The 16,049-nt window shown below is 55.7% G+C and overlaps 2 protein-coding genes across 2 annotated transcripts; both read right to left on the minus strand.

Moving 5' to 3' along the window:
- Positions 1-4,183: 4,183 nt before the first annotated feature.
- GUITHDRAFT_71136 (hypothetical protein) lies at positions 4,184-6,681 on the minus strand (the record flags this gene model as incomplete). The annotated part of the gene is made up of 5 exons (XM_005832766.1): positions 4,184-5,113; positions 5,163-5,378; positions 5,423-5,593; positions 5,641-5,766; positions 5,941-6,681. 5 exons carry the CDS (start codon positions 6,679-6,681, stop codon positions 4,184-4,186), a joined length of 2,184 nt encoding a protein of 727 aa, XP_005832823.1.
- A 4,400-nt stretch (positions 6,682-11,081) lies between these two features.
- GUITHDRAFT_108292 (hypothetical protein) lies at positions 11,082-14,437 on the minus strand (the record flags this gene model as incomplete). The annotated part of the gene is made up of 14 exons (XM_005832767.1): positions 11,082-11,599; positions 11,823-11,917; positions 11,961-12,142; positions 12,185-12,328; positions 12,374-12,437; positions 12,489-12,569; positions 12,736-12,800; positions 13,002-13,152; positions 13,403-13,488; positions 13,546-13,646; positions 13,772-13,870; positions 13,913-13,998; positions 14,197-14,240; positions 14,294-14,437. The coding sequence occupies 14 exons, from the start codon at positions 14,435-14,437 to the stop codon at positions 11,082-11,084; spliced, it is 1,860 nt and encodes a 619-aa protein (XP_005832824.1).
- Positions 14,438-16,049: the final 1,612 nt, after the last annotated feature.

Consider the following 16,049-nt stretch of genomic DNA (forward strand, 5'->3'; position numbering starts at 1 on the left):
TCACTTCCACGGATCGCGAGGCAACCCTCTTCCCTCCTCTTCTCTCTAGTACTAGGAAAAGGCCTCTCTACCTATCTACCCTCACACCACCCTTCCTCCCTACCCTCACACCTTCACACCAACCACCATGTGCAGAAAGGTCACCTGTACCAAGTGCAACAAGCCCTCCTGGGCCGGCTGCGGCATGCACGTCGAGTCAGTGCTGGGCGACGTGCCGAGAGAGCTGCGATGCAAGTGCAAATGAGCAGACTAGCAGAGCGCGGCGTCAGAGCTTGAAGGCGGAAGCGACTGGGACCGAGGCTCGGATAGAACAGATAGACAAGACAAAGTAATACAACGATTATAGGAAACGATAAGAACCCACTAGGGATGAATAAAACCACACAATAATGATGAATTGAGAATGCTGTCTTTACCTACTCCACATCTACCTGATCCTCGCTTCACTAGGGATGAATAAAGCACAAGGATGATTTGCGCGGGAAGCAAGCGCTCACGGGGACATGTCAACAAGGTGTGGAGTGCGAGAGAGGGGGCAAGATGGCTTGAGAAGCTTCAGAGGCAGAGCAAGTGAAGCTTGGTTGTCTCTGTATTTCAATTTGAGAAGATAGAACAATGTTGAAACAAATAAGCTTGTTGAGATATGGATGCTGACGCTGCCCTAGAAATTTAGTTTAGAACTGAGAAACAAGAAGGGAGTTACGCCCATTCAAAGGCTGGATTGACGACACGAGGAGTTCTATGGATCAGGCAGATGTGGAGTAGGTAAAGACAGCATTCTCAATTCATCATTATTGTGTGGTTTTATTCATCCCTAGTGGGTTCTTATCGTTTCCTATAATCGTTGTATTACTTTGTCTTGTCTATCTGTTCTATCCGAGCCTCGGTCCCAGTCGCTTCCGCCTTCAAGCTCTGACGCCGCGCTCTGCTAGTCTGCTCATTTGCACTTGCATCGCAGCTCTCTCGGCACGTCGCCCAGCACTGACTCGACGTGCATGCCGCAGCCGGCCCAGGAGGGCTTGTTGCACTTGGTACAGGTGACCTTTCTGCACATGGTGGTTGGTGTGAGGGTAGGTAGGAAGGTTGGTGTGAGGGTAGGTAGGTAGAGGGGCGCTTGGTAGCTCTAGAGAGAAGAGGAGGGAAGAGGGTTGCTGGTGAGATGCGGAGCGGGAAAGGGGAGGAGGGATATATAGCCGGGGGAGGGATGACTGGTCGCTGACCGTCCTCGAGGTCACGATGCGTCACGGGGGAATAAAATGTCTTCTGGTACTATTTGACTGTACCAGCTGGCAGGGGCATGCTGGTACATCTCGACCCATGTGTACGGCATTTTGGTACAGCGCTATCCCCATACAGAAGCTCCTCATGGTACAAATGTACGCTATAAATAGCACCCATGTAGCCCTCAACCGCAATTTATAACTCCCCTGACTGGCGATGACCTTCTAGACCAGCGGTAGTAAAAAACCGTCCCCTTCTCCCTGACCTTCCCCTTCCCTCGTCTATATATCCCTCCTCCTCGACCGGTTCTCCTTCACTTCCACATCTCACCAGCAACCCTCTTCCCTCCTCTTCTCTCTAGAGCTACCAAGCGCCCCTCTACCTACCTACCCTCACACCAACCTTCCTACCTACCCTCACACCTTCACACCAACCACCATGTGCAGAAAGGTCACCTGTACCAAGTGCAACAAGCCCTCCTGGGCCGGCTGCGGCATGCACGTCGAGTCAGTGCTGGGCGACGTGCCGAGAGAGCTGCGATGCAAGTGCAAATGAGCAGACTAGCAGAGCGCGGCGTCAGAGCTTGAAGGCGGAAGCGACTGGGACGAGAACAGATAGACAAGACAAAGTAATACCGTTGAACGATTATAGGAAACGATAAGAACCCACTAGGGATGAATAAAGCACAAGGATGACTGACGCGGCAAGCGAGCCTGGCATGCCATCATGTACGAAGATCTCTAGTGTCCCAACTCCCTAGCTCCTCCCCCCCCCACCCCCTGGCTTCCCCGGCACTGCCAGACCCGCCGGGACACTGTGTGTTTCACAGTGTACTGAGGAAGCAATCAATCCAGTCCACTCAGTACTGTAGTGCTTTGTATTTTCAGGGGCAGTGAAACTCGCCAAGATCCGATCCGATCGGGTTGCGACTAGCCTCCTCATCTCCGATGATCCGACCGGGACTCGGAGCCTGAGACAGGCTCACAGAGTCAGTCCGCCGGGCGTCCGGCCCGGCGGCCCGACACCGGGTCCGACGGCCGGTCCGATCAGTTCTGACTTCGTTCATTGACCCTCTCAGTGAACCGTTCGGAACGGTTCATCGGATACTCGGAGGCTCAGTGACTACCGTCACGGAGCCTCGGAGGGTGGGTACGGTAAAGAAGCCTTTAAGATGAGAGTCTTTTTGACTGAAGTACAGCACAGAAATGCCACACAGTAGTGACTCAGTGGCAACTTGTGAGTCACCGTGCCTGAGGCCCCCGGGCCCACAAGTTGGTTCCGATCGGTCGGTTTAGTGAACTTCGGCGGAGTCAAAGTCACCGACGGTCGGACCGTACACTGAGTGGTGGCAGTCACCCGGCCCCGGGCCGGGCGTCGGGCCGCGGCAAACAACTTAGTGACTTGCCAACGCCGGTCAACTCAGTTGGGTGTCAACTTGAGTGACTTCACTGGACTCGAGTTCGGAACGACTGCAAGGAGCGGGGATGAGGTCACCGATCATCACAGAGATTGTGAGACCCCACCCCTCCTCTCTACCACATTTACCACCCTACCCTCGTATGTCTTACACCCTACCCATCCCTATCAAGCCCTACTCCAACAGATTTCTGATCAACCACCATCGGTGGTAAAGGTAAGTCGAATGCACACCCGTAGTATTATCTACCCTCACCATATTATTTATGGTGTTTGGTACCCACCTTTTCATATACTTGTCTTCCTCGGATGATCACCCCTACCCCCTTTTCCCTACAGTGTTGAAGTTTTTGCTTCCACTACCCCTCCGTACCCACAATCACCATCGACCAGAGTAACCTCCACCCCACCCCTTGAATGTAAGGTTGTGCCTGGGGTGTAGAATGTAGCAGGTAAATGGGGGTTATTGCATGGCATTTGGTGGGTGGTAAGGGGGGTGGGATGGGGGATCAAGGAGGAGTTCAAAAGCAGGACACGGAGGGTGGGAGCGTGGGGATGCGACAGTGCGAGAGGGGAGGGGAGGGGAGGGGAGGAGAGGATAGTAGAGGAGAGGAGAGGACAGGGCAGGGCAGGGCAGGACAGGGCAGGACAGGACAGGGCAGGGCAGGAGAGGACAGGAGAGTAGAGGACAGGATAGTATAGGAGGGCAGGACAGTCGCAGAAGTATGAGTAAATGGAGCACAGGTCATATGAGAGGAACCTGTTGAAACTTTCGGATGCTGATGAGATAATAGAAGAGATTCAATGCATAAACAAAATGGATCCAGGCCTGTCTCCCCCTATTTTGGCAATACCTGATTGGGGAAGTGCTCAAGATGAGTTAATCGAAGATTTCGTGGATTGAACAGTTTCCAATGTATCAAGTGTATGCTCAAAACGAAAGAAGAAACAAGTATGTTGTATCCCTGAATGATCTCGTGGAACATAGCTGTTGAGAGCAACGAGGCTAGATGCTGACAGGAAACCAGAGTATCCAAATTAGAAATTGCTGCTCCAACTTTCGTGGTCATTCCAGACTTAATCCTGACGCTACTTGTTTCAGTTTCTTCGAAGAATCCCAACATGTGTATGAGAGTAACCTGCACGAAATGCAACAAGCCCTCCTGGGTCGGTTGCGGTCAGTGCAAGGTACAGGATACATTGACCCGCTGACGATTTTCGGCAGGAATGCACGTCGAACAGGTGTTGGGGGATGTTCCCAAGGATCAGAGGTGCAAGTGTAAATAGTCGATCACTCTTCTGTCGACGAGCATGTTTTGGTTGTAATTTACACGTCTTTGGATGATCTCTGAGTAAAGGGTTGAACGAGAGCACCTCCCAGTGTGCGCATGTCTTGGTTACCCGGGATCGTCGGCTTGAGTAGATAACAAGCTCCAACTTACACTCGAATGATGATGTATAGAGGATCTAATGAACAACATGAACATGCTGAACTCTATTAGATACATTTCGATATACACGTCGATCGTGGTGTTGTTGCAAAACTTCAACTCCTCAACAGGTGAAGGAGGTCGATTGCTGTGCTCTTGATCAGACTGCTGACTTGCCTCTGCGTGGCTGCATCGACATCAGCCTTGGCCCTGTCCCCCTTCTTCGTCTTCCTGCCACCTTTCGTCCTGTTCTTCTTGTCACTGTGCCCGTTGACACTGCCAAGGAGCGGGTGGTACTTGATGGGTGCCTCCTCCACTGAACATCCCTCCCCGCTCTGAAGATTCTGTTCTGCACCATCGTCGACTATCTCCTCCAACTCCAGCAGGTCACTCTCTTTGGCAGACCTCTTGGCCTTTGCCGGTAGGATGAGATCCAGGATGGAGTTTGACAAGGGCTTAACTAGCGGCTTCGGGGTAAGGTTGTTCTTCTCGTTGTACGCCAGCTGAAGCCTCCTCCTCCTCTCTGTCTCTGCGATGGCTCGAGCCATCGAGTTGGTGACTGTCTCGCAGTAGAGGATGACAGTCCCGTTCACGTTCCTCGACGCTCTGCCGATGGTCTGGATGAGGCTGCGGTCGCTGCGGAGGAAACCCTCCTTGTCTGCGTCCAAGATGGCAACGAGCGAGACCTCGGGGATATCGAGGCCCTCGCGCAGGAGGTTGACGCCTACAAGCACGTCGATCTTGCCAGCGCGCAGGGCGTGAACGATCTTGAGCCTCTCCATTGACTTCACCTCTGAGTGCAGCCATGCTGCCTTGAGGTCATGGTCCCTGAGGAAGCTCGAGACCTCCTCCGCCGTCCTCTTGGTCAAGGTTGTGATCAGTACCCTCTCCCTCCTCGATATTCTCTGCAGGATCTCCTTGAGGAGATCGTCCACCTGCCCTACCGCGCTCCTCGTGTGAACGATCGGGTCAAGGATGCCCGTGGGCCTGATGATCAGCTCCGTCACCTCCTCCATGCTTGCATCGCCGCTCCTGCACAACGAACTCTGGGGGTATCAGAGTCAGACGCGGTGCTGTAGAGTTTCAGCTGGGCACCTGCTGAAGCTCCCACTGCCCAGGGGTGGCGGAGACGAAGATGCACTGGTGGACTCTGGACCAGAACTCTTCCTCCTGCAGCGGGCGGTTGTCGAGCGCGGAAGGGAGGCGGAAGCCATGGCGAACAAGCGTCTCCTTCCTCATCCTGTCTCCGAAGTACATGCCTCGAACTTGAGGGACCGTGATGTGAGACTCGTCGACGATGAGCAGCCAGTCCTTGCAGAAGGGGGTGAGGGGAGCACGGCGAGGGAGGGATTCACCTCATGGGGGAAGTAGTCGACAAGGCAGTCCGGAGGCTCTCCGGCCTTCCGACCGGACAAATGCCGGGCGTAGTTCTCGATGGAGCGACAGTATCCTACCGCCTCGATCTGCATCAGGTCTGACTCTGTCCTCTGAGTCAGCCGCTCTGCCTCCAGGAAGGAGCCTTTCTCCTACAACCCACGTCAGGCAACACAGGAGAAGCAGACCCGGCTGTTACCTCCAACTCCGCCACCCTATCGTAGAGCTCAGTCCTGATCTCATGCAGAATCCTCTGCTTGTCTTCCGACGACGTGACGAAGTGGCTGGCCGGGTAGATCACGATCTCGCTGATGTTCCTATTCGACTCTTTGGCCTCGTTTGCCTCCTCCTTTGCTCCCTTCATCAGGACTTGAGCTGGGGAGGAGCTGGCTTCGGAGGTGGAAGCAGGAGAATGACTCTCTTCTTCCTGTATGCGACTCACGTAAAACCCGTCAGCCGCCGAGAGGTTCTGCGCGACGGCCGAGCGCCGAAAGAAAACTCTCAAGATGCTGTCGGTGTGGGAGGGCCCGATCAACAAGCAACCTTGTTCCTCATCCGACAGTGCACCTCCTCCCTCCTTGTCTCCACGAGCCTTCGCTCCGTCGCTGAGCACGTAGATCTGTCCTCTGCTGATCGCAGGGCTGAGCTCGTTCGACACGTAGTGGAGGAGGCGAAGTTTGGAGGCCAAGGCGAGGGGGGAGCACTGGGCCCCCACGTGGAGGAGGAGGGAGTTTCTGAGGTACTCCGACGGCATTCCTAACCCGTAGATGCAGCTGACGCTAGCGACGACAACTGTGTCTCGTCGCTCGAAGAGGGAGCGAGTGGCCGAGTGCCGCAAGCGGTCGATGTCGTCGTTGACAACTGAGACCTTGTCCACGAACACGTCGGAGACGGCGAGGTAAGCTTCGGGCCTGTAGTAGTCGTAGTAGGACACGAAGTACTCCACCGCATTGTTGGGGAACAGCTCCTTCAGCTCGTTGCACAGCTGGGCTGCGAGCATCTTGTTGGGGGCGAGGATGAGCGTCGGTTTCTGATGCTGGACGATCACGTTGGCCATTACGAAAGTTTTGCCCGTGCCTGTGGCTCCCAGGAGGGTCTGAAAGCGGAGGCTCTGCCGCAGGCCCGTCACAAGCTGCTCGATTGCCTTGGGCTGGTCGCCGCACGGGGAGAAAGGGGAGAAGAGGATGAAACGGTCGTCTCCTCTCGGTCTCCTGTCGTGCCCGGGGAAAGAGAACCCCATCTGCCTCCTCTGCTTCCCCTCGGACGCCAGGACTCCCTCCTGCTCCTTGAGCAGGTCAAGCTTCCCTTCCCCCAACTTCTCCAGCTCGTCCCACGTCAGCACGCGTCCTCCTGCGCTCCTCACCTTAGCGACAGCAGCAGAGTCAGCGGCAGCTCGAGTGAGCACGAGGAGGAGCTGGAAGCTGGTGTCTGCGAGGGGACGGCCGGTGAACCCAACCTGCTGCTGGAGTTGTGGTGGGATGTCGAGGAAGAATCGGGACCGCTGGGAGACAAACTCCTTCTTGACATCGATGTTGCCGAACCTCCCCCTGGTCCTCCTCCTCCAGCTGAAGTAGAGGTGGTCCCTGGCTCGGGTGCAGGCCACGTAGACTAGCCTCCTCTCCTCTGCTATCTCGATGTCGTCGGTGAGAGATCGCTGGTGGGGAAACGTCCCCTCCTCCATCCCCACACAGAACACCACCTTAAACTCTAGGCCCTTGCTCGCGTGCACGGTGAGCAGAGAGACCTGCTGCTGGAGCTCCTGCGACTGACCTCCTCCCTCTGCCACATCCTGCTGCTGCTGCTGCTGCTGCTGCTCCTGATTGTCCAAGAAGACGTCCTCGAGGAAGCGGGAGGTGGACGAGAGGCCTCTGTCAGGGTAGTGGAGAGCTGCTAGGAGGAGCTCCTTGAGGTTGGAGACCCTGCTCTCTCCGTCTGGTTCCTTGCGGTAGAACTCCTCCAGCCCGAGCTCCTGTACCACCACCTGGACCATCTCTGCTGGGGTGCAGACGGAGACTTTGTCTGAGAACAGTCTCAGGGACCTGCTGAGATTGAGCAGGGAGTTCCGTTGCCTGGATGGGATTCCAATCTCCTCCTTCTCCTCCTTCTTCTCCTCCTCCTCCTCCAGAGACAGGATGAGTTGGGTTACCGACTGATTGCGCAGAGCAGCGAGGGCAACCAGCTTTTGGCGAGTCACTTCCCCTACCCCTCGGGTCGGCACGTTGAGGATGCGGAGGAGGCTCGCCGAGTCAAGGTCGTTGCAGAGGACGCGGAGGTACGAGAGGACGTCTCTGATCTCCCTCCTCTCGTAGAACCTCGTCGACCCGAGCACGCGATAGGGGATGCGATGTCTGCGCAGACAGTCCTCGAAGGCTCTGCATTGCTGGTTGGTGCGGAAGAGCACGCCGACGTCGCTGAAGGCCCCGATGCTCCCCCTCTCTTTCATCCTCATCACCTCCAATGTCACGAACTCCGACTCGTCCCTGTCATCGTATGCGCTGTAAACCTTGGCCTTCTCCCCTCCCTCGCGCATGGACCGAGTCGTCTTGTTGTGCCTGTTCCCCTGCCCCTGCTCGATCAGCGACTGAGCGATGGAAGTGATAGTCATCGTGCTCCGGAAGTTCTTTTCAAGCGTGCAGACTCGACATCTCTTCATCTCCCCGATGAAGCGCGCGAAGATGTCTGTCTGCGCTCCTCGCCAACCGTAGATGCACTGATCCTCGTCGCCGACCACGAACAACGTCCTCGTTTTCCTCCCTTCCTCGCTCCCCTCCTCGTCCTTCTCTCCCTCCTTCTCCCCCCCCTGTCCTTCCGCGTTCCCCTTGAACAGCAGTTTGATCAGGTCGTACTGCAGCAAGCTGATGTCCTGAAGCTCGTCCACCATCAAGTTCCTCCACTGCCGTCGGAACTCCCGCAGGACGTGAGGCAGCAGCAGCAGTCGCATCCCTTCCCGCAGCAGCATGTCGAAATCCAGCGCGTTCGCCCGCCTCATCGCTCGCTCGTACGCCCTCCTGATCTTGCTCAGCGCGATCCCGTTCCACTCCTTCCCGCCCAACTCCCCAGCTGACCCGTTGCCGTAAAGGGTCTCGGCGCTCAGAAGATTTCCCAGCTCGACGATGGCGCGTTTGTCGTACCTCTCGTGCCCCATCCCCAGCAGGGCGTCGGACAGCACGGTGTACTTCTCCTCGTTGCCGTAGATAGAGAAGCTGGGGGCGATTCCCAGCTCCTCTCCCCTCCTCCTGAGCAGGTTGGCGCAAAGTGAGTGGAAGGTCCCTGCAAAGAATCCACGGCGTCCCCAACCCCCTTGCCAGCTCCAGCCCAGCTGCTGGAGCCTTTCCTTCAGCTCGTTTGCGGCCTTGTTGGTGAAGGTGAGGGCGAGGAAGGAGTCTTGCGGCTGCTCGCGCTCAGTCCGCAGAAACTCCATCCTCCTCGTCAGCACAGTTGTCTTCCCCGAGCCCGGCCCAGCGATCACGACAGTCACGTGCTCTCTTGTCTCTCCCTCCTCCTCCTCCTGCTCGATCGCCTCCAGCTGCTCGTGGCTGAGCCCGTGTGCCCAATGCTCGCTATGAGCTTGCTCGTCTTGTGCTGGGGAGACGGAGCCAGTCTGTTGTAGGAGAGCAGCGTCGGAAGGTGGAGGAGGGGCTTGAGAAGGAACAGGAGCAGGAGAGGGAGGAGGAGGCGGAAAAGACGCGCTGTTCCACCACTCAGCCATCTCGAAGGCGATGTCGACTTCCTAGAAGGAACTGAGACGTGGAGGAGCAAGGAAGACAAGTGTGAGACAACGAGGAAGGGATGTGGTTGAGAGGAGGATTCTGAGAGGAGGAGAGGGGAGGTTGAGTGGAGGGGGAGGAGGAGGACAGGAAGGATGGGAGAAGGAGGACGGAGGAGGAAGAGGAGGGTGCAGGACTAACCGCGACATCGAGAGACATCTTCCTATCTGACACGATGACGATGGGAGAAGCTGCAAGGATGTCAGACTTCAGGCGGGAGAGGTCAGTGAGGTACCTTGAGAGGAGATCCTAGAGGCAAACATATGAAGGTTCGACCTCCTGATATGAGGGGGCGCGTCCGCCTGGGGAGGAAGGTGAGGAGGAGGAAGAGGAGGAGGAACCGTTGATCACTGTGCTTTCTTCTGTTGCTCTGCCTGAGACGATCTTGGCGGCGAGGAGTTGCAGAGCATCGTGTTGGTTGTTGGTGTTTGTTTCTGTTGGCGTGCCAGGTTCTTCAGAAGGAGGAGGAGGACTTGTGTGCGAGGGATTATCGATCTTGCTGCTCTCTGCTGTGTTCTGTGCCCAGCGTCATTGTCGAGAATTGATTAAGTGTTGGTGGTGGTGTTGGTGGTGGTGGTGGTGGTGGTGGTGGTGATGATGATGATGATGATGATGATGATGATGATGATGCTCACCTCAGCATGTTTGTCGTACAATGATGACCATTCTTCATGTCCGCGCATTCTTCGCTATAATGTTGAGTTACAACGAACCGACAAATCAAACAACAAAGGGGATGCTGCAAGAATCAGCTTGGAGCGAGGAGAGATCAACGGAAAAACATGAATCATAGTGTTCAGAAATGGAAGAAGCCAAGAGCAGGAAGGCAAGTATGAGGAGAGGAAGAGAACAAGAGGAGAGGAAGAGAACAAGAGGAGAGGAAGAGAGGAGAGGAGGAGAACAAGAGGAGAGGAGGAGAAGAGGAGATGGGGGATATGGAGCAAGAGGAGAAGAGGGAGCAAGACGAAGGGAGGAGAACGAGAGGTGGACGGGAGGAGGACGAGAGGTCTGCTACTCGTTACCCGCGGGCTGTAGATAGAATCGCTCATGACTGGACGACTTGCCTTGAGCAGCCCAGCCTGAGGTCAGAAGTTCAGATGAGAAGATGTGAGAGGAAGGAGAACGCAGGAAAATAGGAGGGAGGAGGGAGGAGGGAGGAGGGAGGAGGGATAACAGGCGAAGGACAACGAAGAAGCAGGGAGTGCTGGGTAAGTAGGAGGTATCGGAAAGTAGGAGCAGGAGGAAGGAGGGAGAGAGAGAGCAAAGTGGAGAGCAGTGGACCTCTATCCGCATAGAGCTTGGGAGGAGGAAGGAGGAGCACTGAGAGGGGGAGAGGATCTGTAGCCCGGAATTGTTGTTGAAAGAGGAGAGAGCGAGAGAAAAGCAAAAGAAAACAGCCTGCAGAACGTTTCAGCTCTCCTGCCTCTTGCCTCCTCCTGCTTCCTGCTTCCTGTCTCCTCCCCCTCTCCCTCCTCCTTTCACTCTCCTCCTCGTTAAAACACTCCCAACAATCCATCCTCCTCCTACAATACCACCCTAGCTCCTTCCCTCCCCATCCTCCCTTTCTTCCCCCTTCCACACCCCCTCGCCTTGCTCCTCACCTCGACGTACTCAGGACGCCCAGCTCTCCCAAGGAACGCACTGAGGACGTTGACGTGACTCTCTCCTCCCTCCAGCCATCATGTTACCTTCTCTCCTCTCCCCACATCCTCCTGCTCCTCTGCAGCCGGAACGCGATCCCCCGCTGGTTCGACAGAACCTTCGACATCTTCGTCGTTGAGAACCAAAGAGGCATGCTGCAATCCAACATACGTCATCTCCTCCCACTGCTACACCTGCTGCTGCTGCTGCTGCTGCTGCTCATCTGTGTCTCTCACCTCCTCCACTTCCTTTCAGCTCGTCGGAAAATCTTCTGAAAACTGTCGACATGCTGTAGCATCTTAACAGGCTGGTCGCGTTCGCTCGTGACGTTGGAGCTCAAACTTGTCCCGTTGACTTCACTCAGATTTCTCTTCTGAAAATGCTCGATGATCGCAGACGCCTGAAGCTCGTCGACCCCCTGGCAGGGCTGCCACGTCAGCACCAGAGCCGAGCCCTCCACATCCAATACAACACAGCTTCGCCCTCCCTCCTTGACCCATCGGTCAGTCACCGTCCCTTCTGTCTTTCTCACTTTCATCTTCATCATGCCTCGCAGCTCTTCTCTCCCCCGTCTCCTCGTCTCCTCGTCTCCTCGTCTCCTCCGCTCCTCGTCTCCTCCGCTCCTCGTCTCCTCCGCTCCTCCTTCCCCCTTCACCTCGACAGCTGCTATGTCTCCTTCTTCCGCTGTCCCAAGCGCCTCGATGGACCCGAACTTCTCAATCAGCTTCTTCCTCGTCTTCCTCTCAATCCCTGCGTAATCAGAATCATCTTGAAGAAATATCCATGCCGCTCCTCCGCTTCCTTCCCCTCCTCCCCCTCCTCCCTCCTTCCCCTCCTCTCCTTCCCCTTTTCCTGTTGTGCTGCTGCTGCTGCTGCTGCTGCTGCTGCTGCTGCTGCTGCTGCTGCTGCACATTCTCCTCCTCCTCCTTCCATCCTTTAGCCTCCTCTCTGAGCCCATTTTGGGTTGTCTCACCTGGGATCGCATCAAAAACGCTCCGAAGGTATTCGGAGCTCCGAAGGGAGCGATGGTGATAGACAGCAAAGGCATGGGCCTCGTCTCGACACTTCCTGCGACTTGGCATTACAAACGAGAGGAAGAAGCAAGTCTGACAAGAAGAGTGAGGTTGCAAGGTGTACGCCGAGAGCTGTGGAGACAAGATTCGATGACATCGTGAAGACAACAGCAATGGCGGTACAAGTACGCAGAGGTGGCCAGTCATGTGGGGCAACTCCAGTAGTGGGGCATGCGTAAACTTGCCTCAACAGCAACATGGCAGCTGAAAAGATCCCTCCCTGCTCGCAGCGTCACCTCAGCTCAGGTCCAGCTCTCCTCACCTCAAAGTGCAGGGGTCGAGGATTGTCGGGGACATACACCTCCTCTCGCTGCTTCGCCAAGGACAGGAACGTCACTCTCTTCAGGATCTCCTCGCACCTCCCCGGGTCCGTCGAGTTTCGAATCGCCGCCATGACCGCCGCGAGCTATCAGGACATGAGCAGCAGCAACGCCACCTCCAGCTCGTCTACCTGCCCTCTCCCTCCGTCGATCAAGACGACGTCGGGGAGCGGGCTCGAAGGGATCGAGGAGTAGCTGCAATTCTCCCCTTTCTCTTCCCTCCCTTGCCTCTCATTCAGACCGAACCGTCTTATGATCGCCTCAGCAAGAGAAGCAAAGTCATCTGAATGGCCCGTTCGCACGTTGGCGCTTTCGATCCTAATCCACCTGTTGCCATTTTCAACATTTTTCCACCGCTCGTCTCTCAGTTTTCAGGAAACATTGATAATCACATCTCGTTATCTTCAAACACAACAAACATGTCGAGATCACCTCGAACGCAATCACCAACTTTACAAGGGGAACAGACATCTGCCGTTGTTTCAGTCCTCACCTGTAATATCTCGGAACGGGAAACCCATCGAGCAACATCGAGGAGGAAGCGATAGTTCCATACCCCTACCAAATCGCAGTCTCAGCCTTTCTCTTCATCTCTCTCCACCCACTTCCCGTCCTTCTTCCTTCTCCCCTTGCTCACCATCTGACTCATGACCCCTTACCGGTATCCTCTCCCCTCCTCTCCTCTCCTCTCCTCTCCCCTCCTCTCTTCTCCTCTCCTCTCCTCTCCTTCTTCTCCATCATTCCACTCTGCTCCCTTACCTGTATATGGCTGATATCATACCCCTCAATGATCCTCGGGGTCTTCTCCATCTTGAGCGTCGCACTCAGCTCTGCCAGCCCATCTATGATCGTTGCTATCAAACAAACTTCAGCTCTCTGCCATCCTCCCTCCTCTCCTCCTGCCTGATTTCTGCAATCCGTTCCCGAGCGCGGCGGCTTGTTCAGAGAAGAGTCGCAGCGCGCTGGTCGAGTTCTTCTCATGCACGAGCTCCAGCAGTTCCCGGATGGCGTTCTGTGACATGTCAGACTCTGTTGGCTCGCAGTGCACAGGAGATCACGGGAGAAGAGTTGCTGTCTGGGAGAGAGGACTTTTTAGAGACATCCATCGAATCGCTGGACTCGTCGTCAGCGGAAAGGTTGCTTCCCTTGCTAGTTCTTACCTCAGTATGGCCTCTGCGACTGCCATGGCCTCCTCAGAGGCTCTCAGTCCCCTTCCTCCTCTCCGCGTCTCATTCTTCAGAGCGATCTCCCACAAGCAGCACATGTTGATGAACTTTCTCAACCTGCGGGGTCATGGCGTCACCCCATACGAACAGGCGGGCCCGTCGAGCTTCCTGATGCAAATCTTGTTGGCGAACGATCGAGAGGCAAAGGGACCGTAGAGACGATCGACTTTCAGCCAGTCTGAGCAGCAGAACGAGATCAGGACAGGCACCAACAACAGGAGGAGGAGAAGAGGAACGAGCAGAGCAAGATGTCAGAAGCAGCAGCGCTGGAGGCGATGGATACGTCGCCTATCACCCCCTCACCTGACTTTGGAGCGCTCGATTGCAATCGAGGGAAGAAGCAGTTCCCCGAGAGGAGAGGAAATCGAAGGGGGAGGGAGGAACAGCTCAGATGCTCCGCGACTGTCAGGTTTCAGAAGAGGACAAGGGCAAGCTCTCGTTCACCCTCAGCCCCAGGGACGACGAGCTCTGACTTGCGTCTCTCCACCATCAGGTGCGGCGACGGCTGGCTCCATGCAAAGTTGATGAACCTGAGGAAGACATTGAATACAGCACATGACTGCGTCTGACGAACTGAAATTTATCCTTTCCCCCTCCCCCCCCTCCTCCGCCCTTCCCCTTCCTTATCCCCGCTTGCTATCCCCTCCCACACCCTCCTCACTTCTCCCTCCTCTTCTCCCTCCCTCACCATGGATGATGATGTGACCCTTTGCTGATGTTTCTTTCACCTTCCTTCAACCTCTTTCTTGACAGGCAAAGAAACGCCTGGGTTCTGAGGCAATCATTACCACCAACACCAGTGCATTCCCTATATGTCTTGCTTACAAGGTCGTGAACATAAAAGATGCGCTTCTTCTGTACAGCCGAACTAGCCGCATGTCTTCGTCTGCACTTTGCGGCGAACGCTTTTGGCTTGAGAGCTTTTCCTGTGCATCGGGATATCAGATACTGCGCAGTAAAGAAATTCATCGAAGGATGACGAATAACAGGAAGAGAAGTATCGTAACACAGAACTATGAAACACAACAAGTGAAGACCTTTCTTGATCTGTTTCTTGTCCTCAATCCATCAGTGCTCGTCGGGAGATGTAGTTGGCCATCTCCCCCTCCTCCCCCTCCTTCGTCGCCAAGTCTTCTTCTCCTCCCTCGTCCTCGTCGTTCGCTCCTTTGCCCTCGTTGGTTGCTTCCCTTCTCTCCTCCTCCTTCTCCTCCTCCTCCCTCCAAACATCGCGCGCCTTGCTCCCCGAACATAGATCCTTGGAGGAACCTACAAACATGCCACCCACCCCACTTCATTCCATAGAATGGTGTGGTGAAAGTACCCCTCCCTGAGACCCTACATGCATGAGAAATGAGATCCGTCCGACTGATGGAATGCACGTGAAGTTTTGAGAGGGGAAGGGGGAGGAGGAGGAGGAGGAGGAGGAGTAAGAAGGACTAGGAGGACACGCCAAGAAGAGGAGTTGGAGGAGGACAAGGGAGGAAGAGGGGTTAGAGGGAGGTGGTTGTAGAAGGAGGGAGAAGGGTTGAGTGTGGATCGAGTAGCGAAAGGAGAGGAGAGAGGTTGAACACAACGAAAGGGAGGGAGAGAGGGGGAGAGAAACAGGGATGACGCATGCGACTCGGAGCAAGAAGTCACAGCAGCCATCTCATGCCGGCACAACACTGCGCGAGACGAAGAGGAGAAGACATACGGTCAAGCAGGAGGGGCAGGGGGAACAGGGGGAGAGGGAGCGCGGGTTCAGATCATGGCTGAACAAGGAAGGGTTTGTCCTCCATGACTCCCTCGATCTGAGATTCTCCGGCAAGCTGATCGCTCTCTTGCTCCCTCTCCTCTTCCTTGACTGCTGAGGGCCGCAGGATCGCTTAATGGTGGAGGAGTCTTCGCCAGCAAGGCTCTGAGGAGAGGAGAGGTGCTGTGCACATGGCATGACGCGTCTCGCGGTGCGATGATGCTAGAACAGACAGCCGTCCTGATCCCCAAGAGAAGCTGCATCACCTGGATGACCTCCGGACTGCGAACACACCTGGAATCCATCTGTAACGGTCTATCCTCCTCCTCACTCCTCCTCACTCCTCCTCACTCCTCCTCACTCCTCCTCTTCCTCACTCCTCCCCTCACCCCCCCCCTCCGGCCTCTTCCTCCTCCTCGTCCCTCCTTCTGATCCTCCTCCTCCCTCTCCTCCTCCTCTTTCTCCCCCCACCACGTTCTCGTTCATGTTCTTGTCTTCATACCCCATAATATCCATATAAAACTTCTCATCCCCTCCCCATTCTTCAGTCTTCCGCTTCTCCTGCTTCCTTCCACTCCTCCCCGCTCCCACTCTCCCACATTCCTGATCCTCTTCCCCAGACGTTACCGAGAGGACGATCAAGACGTTCTTCGCTGCACCTGCGTCTGTCAAGTTGACTTGCTGCCTCCTGTTTGAGATGTCCTTGCAAGAAAGGTTCCTCCTGAGAGGGGGAGGGGAAGGGGGAGGGGGGGGGGAGGAAAGATGCAGGGGGGGAGTCGTGGGGAGGAGTCGTGGGGGAGGAGGGGGAAATGGGGAAGGGGGGACCTCATGTCGTGCAGATTTCGAATC

This window comes from Guillardia theta (assembly GCF_000315625.1).
Source record: "Guillardia theta CCMP2712 unplaced genomic scaffold GUITHscaffold_33, whole genome shotgun sequence".
Classification (NCBI taxonomy): Eukaryota; class Cryptophyceae; order Pyrenomonadales; family Geminigeraceae; genus Guillardia; species Guillardia theta.